A 9,931-nucleotide genomic window follows, 5' to 3' on the forward strand; every position below is an offset into this window, starting at 1 on the left:
TCTGCTCTTCCGTTTTGGTTCATTCCATGAGAGAGAGTCCTCTTTTCCTCCTTTCATCCACTTTTGGAGGAAAAGAATACTAGGGTTATGCCGAAAGATGCTAAGAAATCCACAATAATCCAACCAAATATCAGGGACATCACTTCGTTAAAGCATGTTTGGTCACAATTAATGCTCGAGGAACAGTTCTTTTTCATTTGAGTGGTGGATGCAAATTTAATACATTCTATACTTGCTTTAATTCTACATTGATTGTGAAGTAGCTACACGACGCAAGGAAGAACCTGATCCAACCACACAGATTCCAAGAGACTACTTTGGGGATACTAACAAGATATTAACATACGGTTCTATTCTTTGTGCTTCTTTGTATAGTCAAGAATGCGCTCTAAATATATTCTCATGAAAAGTGGATTCCTATATATACCTAATACCTAAATAATCTTTGGCTACTTCCCTTTTCATGATCTTCTCTCCATCCTTCAGTGGTCAAGATACCCCGGGTTGGAGAAAATTCTGACAAATGTATTACCGCCATCTCCTGAAACTCAGGAATTCAGTCTCGACTATGCACATAAGAAAAGAATAGACCAACGACGACCCATCCTTGGCCCAATCAACAGTGTAGCCCCGTCCCAGTTTAAAGTTGCTCATTGCAGAGTAGTTGCAATGACGGTGCACCATCAGGCTGGAACCCACCTCCATTCCCTCCATAGCCTGCAGGGAGAATATGATGTTGCCTTTTCATTTTGGCAGAGGGCAATGATGAAGTAATGGCAATAAGCTGCTGCTGCTGCTGCTGCTGTTGTTGCAAGATTGGACCATACTTGGGGCCAAGTACTTCTAGTGAAGAACAAGGTGGTGGGAGGATGGCTTGAGCATACTGTATCATGGAAGAAGGGTCTTGTCTTCCATTTTGCCAGTTAGGAATATGAGGTGCAGCAACTCCCCCAGGCTTGTATTGTGTGGCCAGCTCAGCTGCCCAAATACATTGTTGTAGTTGTTGCTGTTGCTGTTTTGGAGAGGTTGTCGTTAATGGTTGAAGAGAGCCCCAAAATGGGCTGCCAAGATATGGAGGCACCTGTACCTGAGCCTGTAATCAATGCAAACAGTGTCACGTTGATATTCTATAATCATGAAATAAACCGGTGATTAGCAGTTGAATAGTATCACAGAAACCTAAATTGGTGGTTAAATTCTGGTTTGCTGATTTAGAAACCATAAAATTCAACAATATAGACGGGGCAAAAAAAAATACATCAGGGTGGTAGTTAAGTGTCCGCATAAACATATCATATCGGATATCTGGACCATACATCATATGATTGATGTGAACTATTGGGTACAAAATACAACGATTTCATAAATCGCGTTCATCAGGTGGCTTGTATCCTGACACAGGAGTGCAGGATTAGGAAGAAAGAGAACTTCTCACAAAACCAAGTCTAGAATGCAAATTGTCCAGCAACATTCAAGGGTGTACTTCTAGAACAGAGCCAGAAAGAAAGCAAATTACCTGCAGTGCTGCAGCTGCAGAAAGATGGTCAGGGAAAGGAGTAGAGGAATAATGATTTTGCGGGGAGAGAGGCATAGCTGCTGTTTGATTCTGTGCAAACGATTGAAGGTAAGGACCACGAGATTGTGTTGATGGCTTCAACCCATATCCCATTTTATTACTACTGTAGTTAGCTTCCACCCCACCACCTCCAGCCGACAAAGATAAGAAATCAATACTCTGCAAAAACCAACATTAATCAGCATTATAGGAAAAGGAGAAAACGTCAGTGATCCAATAACTCACTCACCTGCTTCTGTAGAGTATAGAGCCCAGATGTCGTGGAAGTCTGTTGCTGATCTTGAAGGAGCCTCTTGTGCAAAAGAACAGCATTTGTAACTTCGTCTGGGTTCTTCTGTGTGGCAGAATCAACTATGCCATCAGCAGAGACAATTCCACTCAAACCTTTTCTAACCCCATTTAGGTTCTTGACTGCTGTATGAACTACTTGATTTGACCCTTCATTGGCCATCAAATGAGTAGCCTGCATAGGACTTCTCTCTTTTCTCTCTGCATTTTGTAAGACCTTCGTGAGATAACTTATGGAAACATGAGCTGAACATCTCTTCCATGACTTCTTTCGATCGGCCAGAACTGCAGAATTCTGCATCATAAACCAGATCAATGCTTGTGCTTATTAAAAACAAAGGTAGAAGACAAACCAGATTGAGTCTTAACAACATCCATTCAGTAAAAGCACAAGAGACCCTATTTACCTTTTCAGTTAAAGCACTGTTATTTACTAAACCAGGTTGGGTGGCATAAGCAGCATTACCCAACCAAGCAGGAAATTTACCAGCAGACAAACTGGATAAAACAAATTGCATGAGAAACCAAATAAAATCGAATTTCCCAGAATGTCAAAAACAATTAGGAAAGAAAATTACTGCAGTGAAGATCCCTGAGTCTCAGAGCCATGTACCCCTGTTGAAGACAAGCCAGGCCATAATGTTGAACCTTCAGATAGAGGAATCAAAATTTACGCGTGTCAGAATATTGATCCGCAAACCATACAAGGCCACTAGGTTCTGCACAATACCAAACATCCAGGGAATAAAATAACATCTTATATGCAGCCAAGAAGTGTACCATTATGTTTGCTCTCCTTGATGGTATGTCCTAATCCATGTTGACTTGTGACAGCTCCAGCCTAAAAAAACAAACACACCAAGACATTGTTTTCAGTCCGAGCTTACATACTAGATAGGTCAAGTGATTTATACTTAAAATTGAAGCTTACTGCTTCCAGTGCAATCTCTGCTTTTATCACACAAGCTGAGGTTTCCTCACATTTGGGCTGCTTTGATCTGCCAGACAATCAGTAAAAGATAATTCTTTTCATCAGAAAAAGAAAAGAAAAGAAAAGGTATCAAAACAGGAAGCTACCAACCCTGTCCCTGGACTTAGTTCAGATGGCACATTGAAACCAGTAGAACTGCATGATGGCTTTTTATAGGTAAGTTCACTTTCAGATGAGAGAGACACTGTTTGGATATTCACTTGACGAACAGAATCATCCAATTCAATATACAATTGTTTGCCCTGTGATGGCTTATTCAGAGATTTGACTTCTTCAGTCACACGAACTGATCCTTCTAAATCAGATGAAGGATTGGCAGCCTCAATTGTGGTTGATGGGCAAATTGTTCTCTCTTCCTTTTCGTGAACTGCAGAATCTGACAAACAATAAAATTAACATACCGCAACAAGGGAAGCAAATATAACAGTATAGTAAAGAAACAAACCTTCAAATACTAGCATAGAATCATCTCCCTCTGGCGAAGTTGAAGATTTTCCTTTTGAAATTTCACCATTTACAGTAGCCTTGTTTGTTTTGTCATTGCTTGGGAACAACACCGCCAAAGCAGACAAGGTCTCTACCACTTCTTCCTCATCTTTGGTAATTGACCCCACAATGACCTGTCTCCAATGCCCCTCCGAGTCTCCTTGTTGCTGTGAAAGCAATTGCAAGTGTCAAAATCCAAATGCACCATTATGGAGAAAAATAAACAAAACTACTAATTCTGGGGCTAGAGATGACAGTTCAGTTTAGGTCTTTACACCATTTTTCTTGGGTAATTCAGTTCCATTTATTGCACAGTTTGGCTTTTTTGAATCTGGAAAAGGCGGAGAGATGGAATCCTGGTTGCGCTTCTTCATGGCTGCAAATGTAAAAATAAAAATTCCAAATCATTAAAAATCAAGAATGGATTTCCCACCCTTTTATACTAAAAAGCTTTCATATTCATTAAAGCTAATGTATCATTGGAAAGGTAACTTCATCCAATTTAAAAAAGAGGTAAAGGTTCTAAATTTAAAGAATCTTTACACCATGAAAATTGCAGAATACATAAATGGAAAAGGAAAACATACAGAATCTTTCACACTAAAAATAAAAAATAAAAAATGAAAAATGAAAAATGAAAAATGAAAAATAAAGTAAAGCTCACTTCTAATCCAAACAACAAAGAATAGAAGATAAGGAAACTTCCCAGAAGACCCACCAGATAGAATCAAATTAAAATTTGTGGGCTCCAAGCCTCCAACTAATTAACCAAAAAAAATCTGCTGAAATAAAATAAAAATTAGAAAAAATAGAGCCTTTTTTTAATTCACAAACTACACACCTGACCGTAGCTTGCGAGGAACAGAGGCATGATCAACTCTATTGCATTCATCAAAGAACTGTAGAAACAGAACAAAAGGCATATTTAATTACACATTTTCTCACACCCTGATCTACAAAAGAATTATCATAAATAATTAAATATTTACCTTTTTGGGAAGCTTAGATCTCTTGATAATACTAGTAGTAGAACGAAGAAGATCGTCTTCAACATCAAACCCAACACAACCCATTTCTCTGTCTCGATTGCTTGAGCTCACTTTCCCAACAACACTCAATTTTCTCACTCTTTCTTTCTTGGATTTCTCCGAAAATATGACCTTCCCACCACCACCATCCAAACCTTCAATCCAAAGAAAAAACGTAAGAGAAAAAACAAAAGAGAAGGGAACAGAGAAAACAAACCAAAAGAGGAGAGAATAAGAAGACACGCATCATCTGTAAACTATCATCACTAGTCTATCACAAAAAGAATATACAGATAAAGACAACCATTTATGAGTTTTGTTGTTTAGTCAAAACACTAGAAAACGTAAATTCAATGAAATAGGCTACAGATTTCAGTAAATTTCATCATCAATTGGTTAGCAGATAAAGATTGCTTACTAGTCTGTCGCGAGAACCGACTCGCTCCTTCACGACGAGTCTTGTCCATTTCTGGAAGACGATGATAACAATACTAACATCGAATTGAAGAAGCACACAGCTTCGATGGCCCACAATCGATCGAACCCACAACAGAAAATCGTCGAAAACTGATCTTCAGATCTTCATTCTCTCTCTACAGAGTTCGTACAATGACAGAACAGAGAAATCAGAACTTTTGATAAAACGTGTAATGAACCAGAACAGAACTTCCGGGAAAAAAAAAAAAAAAAAACCAGAACAGAATATATATATATGTGTGTGTGTGTGTAAATATGTGTATATTTTTGGTTTTGGTTTTTACAGAAAAGTTAGGCGGAAGAGGAGCGAGAAAGTTGGAGAGATGGGTTTGGGTTTTTCTTCCTAATCTAAGAAAAGCAAAGAAAGATAGATCAAATGTAGTTGCCAAATATCTCTGCGCTCCTTTCTCCTTACATGTGTCTTTGTTCTTTCTCTCTCTATATATGCGTTTATTTTCTCTCTCTCTAAAGTGGAGCCCTCGCCGGAGAGAGCAAAGCCACCATAGAACTGAAGAAGCAGAGACAAAAAGTTAGTAAAGAGGGTGTTAAAAGAGATGAAAGAAAAGCGAATTCGTCCTTTGTGTACAGAGAATCAGGTTCTTCACGAAATAAAGCGTCCACACATACATACACACACAGAGAACACGCAAAGAACTCACAAGAAAGAAAATAAAGCTAAAAACACGAAACACACCCCGTGAAAAAAATCTTGAAAAATACAGTGGATCTCATATTCTCTCATTCATTAATGCATAGACATATACAGAACATTCTAAATATAATACAAATTAAAAATACCCATTAATCTACGAATCTCGTGGAACAAAACCCATATCACTGAATCCCAAAAATATCAGTCTTTTTCATAGATATACCCACCCAGATTTAATATTCCTCCAAGAAAGAGAGTGACTCTTCTGTACTTCATCAACTACATCAAAACCCAGAACTAATTTCAAGACAAACATGTACTACTAAATCGAACAATTTGAAAACAATTTCATTTTGGATTGAACCCAGAATTGGAAAATGAACAGATCATGGAAAATTTTACATGAATTTTGAAAAATGAAGAGAAGAAAACAGTAAATTAAACAACCTTTATGTCCAAGAAGCATAAAATATTTAGCAATAATGACTAGTCTGAAGCTCAATTTTCTCCCAAGAGCTCAGAATCACTCCCACAACAAACGGAAAAACTGAAGCTTTTGCTCTGCAAAATCACGTTCATATGAATGCATCCCGAAACGGCCCACTCTCTCTCTCCTCTCTCTCTCTCTCTTCTAATTTATATACAAAACAAATTCTGAAATTCCCAATCTCACGTCATTCCAGATCGACGGTTTATATGTGATGTTCGCTCGGAGCCGTTGGATCGGGACGAAAAGCATCGGACCAGGGAGTCCTACGTGCCTGCCACATCGGACAACCCACCTCCCCTTCGTGCCAGCGTGTACTCTCTCTCCATGTTGGACACCTTGCAAAGTGGAGTAGCATGGACGGCTATGCTTCGTTGGAGTGAACTCAGGGCTTGATCGGACCGTCCGTTATAGCTTGTCTTATTCGGTTACGTACTGACCGTGACGGTTAAAAGGCTTTAAAGTCTTCAGCCACTCGCAGACTTCAAAACCAGTAACGTAGACAAATATATATACACACACTAAATTCCCAAATTAAAAATAAAGAAAAATATTTAGTACTTTTTATTAAGAACTTGTAAAGAAATGGCAAGAGATATATATGGGTAAATGTGAGGAACACAAACTTGTCTTTACTCCGGTTCAAGCAATGTGTGTCCGGTGCAAATTTATTTTTGTCAAAATCTTTCAAATCTTAAGCTAAAGAGATTGTGTACATACATCTTGAATTTGAAATTGAAAAAAATTAATTAAAAATTTAAATTGAATTTCGTTTAATTTTGAATGCAATTTGTCAATTTAGTGTTTTAAAATGCAACATGTATATATTTTTATTATTAATATTTAATATCGTAAATTTATAAAAATATACTCAACTATATTGAGATGGAAGGAATATAAAAAATTAATTTCAATATAGAATTCATTATTATTCTTCATAACATTATTGTAAGTATCGGTACTAATTTAAGTATGTCATTTAGAAATTTAGTGGGGATAGAATAGAAAGCAACTTTAGAATTGGATTAAAGTTAAATAGGATTAGTCGGATTATGTCCAAATTTGTTGACTTATTAGTATTAAACTTGTAATTTTTTAGTTATGATTGAGTCCGTTTAAAATTTAATTATTTGGATAAGATTCGAATTATAACATTATTAATAATCATACGTGTAAGATTTAATTGCTGAAGCTTCCTCCCAAGTCCAGTTCAATTTGAAATGAGTTCCAAAATTTTAAACTTTTTAAATCCAAACCCAAAAATAAAACGAAATAAATAGTAACTGAAAACTGTCGGGTTGGACTTGGTCTCAATTGGATCGTCCGTCCGGTCCAAGTTACATTTTTGAAGGAGCGAAATTTGGAGGAGTGTAATCCACGAGCTTAGAGAAAGCGTGAGAGCAAGGAATGTAATAATTATTCGAAATTGCTCTTCTGATCACAGAAATTTGGGACGATTGAGAGTTTCCGAGTCACGAGGGAAGTGTGGAATCGACGATTATTTGGGTGTAAAAGGACGGCGATTATTTAATGAGATGTGACGTTTGTGTGTCTGTTCTTCTCGGCGTTGCTTTCATGTTTGAAATGTTTGCATTTACAATTTTATCCTTAATTCTGTTCTTTAACAGAAAATTGTTACCCAGTAGCAGCAGTGAGGGGGGTGGTGGTGGATGTAATGATGGGGTTTCGTGGGTTTTGATATAGCACCTTCCATGCTCATCGTATATTAAATTAGAGACTCGTATTGTACCGGACAAAACTTATTTACTCACCTCGACAATATTGACCTTTGGTTGGATGGTACTCTCTGGTCCCTTATTAATAGTTCATTATCTCATTTTTTGTTATCATTTTTTAGTTGTCATATTTCAAAAATTAATACACTATTTTTTATTACATTTCTAATTTACTCCTAAAAGATTAAACTAATTAAAATTTCAAAATAAGTGGACCCCGAGCTGCGACCAAACCGGTTGACGTGTGGATAAACCGGTTGACATCTATGCATGAACCGGTTGATGTATGCTACAAACCGGTTGACATCTTCTACATAAACCAGTTGATGTATGTTGCAAACCAGTTGACATCTTATTCATCAATTGCTAACCCATTACAAAGATTTTCCACAAGCCGATGCCAAATTCGACTAATAGTTCTGGCACAAACAGAAAATATTTTGGCTATGGCAAGTATGGTATGCCTTTTCAATTTTTCGTTTTCAATTTGCATCAATAGAATGTCAGCAATTGCTTGACGTTCTTGGTTCGTTAGTTCCTTTTTTAATTTCGGCCGAATAGAGTTGTTCTTTGTTTGAGTTTTCATTTTAAATGGAAACTTGAGAACAAATAAAGTTAAAGAAAAAAAGAAAACGTAAATGTTAAAAGACAGAAAATTTTATAAAGATAAGAATGAGAAAGATAAAGAATAAAAGAAGGAGATGAACTCACCTAGTGCAATAGTAGCAAAAACATTTACTATAAAGATAAGAATGAGAAATATAAAGAGTTAAAGAAGGAGATGAACTTACTTGGTGTAATAACACAAGGATTGTGTAGATTTTGGTAAGTGACAGAACTATATTGGTAAAGAAGTGAGAATTTGTTTTGAGATGGAGGTAAAAGGAACTCTTAAAATTTTTAAATACTCCTGTACTGCATTTTGTTTTGGATTGGCGCTAAATTTTTGGAATGATGGTAAATGAAAAAACAATTTTTTAGGGAGGGCAAATTTGGAAATGCATCATTTGTCAATCTAATAAAATATAATAAAAATTATTGCCTTAAAAATTGTGAAATACTCCCTGGACAATTATAAAGGGACAGAGGGAGTATAATTTAATCACACGTGAACATGTTATCTATAATTATAAAATGAGAAAAATAATAAATAAGGAGAACGGTGAGAGGTGACTCAATTTATTTAATAAAAAAAAGTTTCCGTATAAATTATTTTTTTGACTTTTGTAATTATAAACAATATGTATATTCCTGATTGGACCAAAACAATGGTCAATACGGTTTATGTATTAATGGGTGACTGGTGATGAGCAAAGTTTCATCTGATGCTATTTGACCTGACCCCTAATCGACTTGTGATGGCACACAAGTAATAGGATGAGACTCACGAAACATCAATACTTATCTCAAAAATTGATCGTGACATGATCAATTTTAAGAATTAATGGTCAAATATATAGTGTTTTTCAAATGATACAAGTGTTGTAAAAAATATTAGATTGCAAGTGAAAGCTCTCATACAAATAAATGTGTGATTAATTATAATTATATGGTTCTAGACCATTTAATAATTTATCTGTAAAATTTTATTATAAATGAGGGTCATGCCAAGTAATCTCTTCACAAGTAGATTAACAGCTTGCTCCCAGACACTCAGGCATATGGTGTAATCAACCTTTAAAAATAGTACTATGGATTGGTGGTGGATATGAGTTAGGAAATGAGTGAAATTTATGGTGTAATTTAGGGGGTGGCAAAATTTGACACTTTTCGTCAACACGACACGAATTAAGTGGGATTGAGTTAACCTTAAACGTGTTCGGGTCATAAACAGGTCGACACGGTACGACCCAATTAGATAATCGTGTCGTGTTTGAGTTGAGGAATTCAACCTGTATAACCCGTTTATACACTTTTAACTATATGTGTCATAAATAAATTTCTATTTAAGTTTCAAAATTATTATATAAACTTGTGTCTTATAGTTTAATCTTTTGTAACTTAAAGATTATTTAGTAATTTGGTTGATTAAAATTTATATTTTTCTAGTATTTATTGTTTTATTGAGTATTATTAATAATTTAAGTAATATAATTTTTATTTATTTTTTGTAAATAGGTCATTAAATGAATTATTCGTGTAACTCGTTTAATAAACAGGTCGAATTAGTATTAAGAGTTCTTGACACGATTATTAAATGGATCGTGTTC

At 35.8% G+C, this 9,931-nt stretch overlaps 1 protein-coding gene across 5 annotated transcripts; it reads right to left on the minus strand.

Moving 5' to 3' along the window:
• Positions 1-172: 172 nt before the first annotated feature.
• On the minus strand, positions 173-6,102 carry LOC132279059 (uncharacterized). Of its 5 annotated transcripts, XM_059780985.1 has the most exons (15): positions 5,946-6,102; positions 5,262-5,354; positions 4,788-4,962; positions 4,331-4,524; positions 4,183-4,240; positions 3,617-3,717; positions 3,301-3,508; positions 2,946-3,231; positions 2,796-2,862; positions 2,645-2,705; positions 2,443-2,512; positions 2,272-2,362; positions 1,806-2,159; positions 1,517-1,735; positions 173-1,093 (listed from the first exon to the last, which is right to left on the minus strand). In XM_059780985.1, exons 3-15 carry the CDS (start codon positions 4,834-4,836, stop codon positions 641-643), a joined length of 2,211 nt encoding a protein of 736 aa, XP_059636968.1. In that variant the 5' UTR covers positions 4,837-4,962; positions 5,262-5,354; positions 5,946-6,102; the 3' UTR covers positions 173-640. The 5 variants fall into 5 exon arrangements, with proteins under 5 accessions (XP_059636968.1, XP_059636969.1, XP_059636970.1 ...); XM_059780986.1 differs by lacking the exon at positions 5,262-5,354; XM_059780987.1 differs by having other exon boundaries at positions 2,946-3,222; positions 4,788-5,354.
• Positions 6,103-9,931: the final 3,829 nt, after the last annotated feature.

The sequence above is a fragment of the Cornus florida genome, unplaced genomic scaffold (genome assembly GCF_030987335.1).
Source record: "Cornus florida cultivar Cherokee Brave unplaced genomic scaffold, ASM3098733v1 CherokeeBrave_3.0.0_Hap2_Chr10, whole genome shotgun sequence".
Classification (NCBI taxonomy): Eukaryota; Viridiplantae; Streptophyta; class Magnoliopsida; order Cornales; family Cornaceae; genus Cornus; species Cornus florida.

What these genes read in the sequence shown, in the direction of transcription:
- LOC132279059 (XM_059780986.1), bottom strand. Translation starts at nt 4,836, where the DNA reads ATGGACAAGACTCGTCGTGAAGGAGCGAGTCGGTTCTCGCGACAGACT. An exon ending in TCCTCGCAAGCTACGGTCAG is followed by an intron (nt 3,718 to 4,182) that starts GTGTGTAGTTTG and finishes TTACATTTGCAG; the next exon opens with CCATGAAGAAGCGCAACCAG. An exon ending in AATTACCCAAGAAAAATGGT is followed by an intron (nt 3,509 to 3,616) that starts GTAAAGACCTAA and finishes TTGCTTTCACAG; the next exon opens with CAACAAGGAGACTCGGAGGG.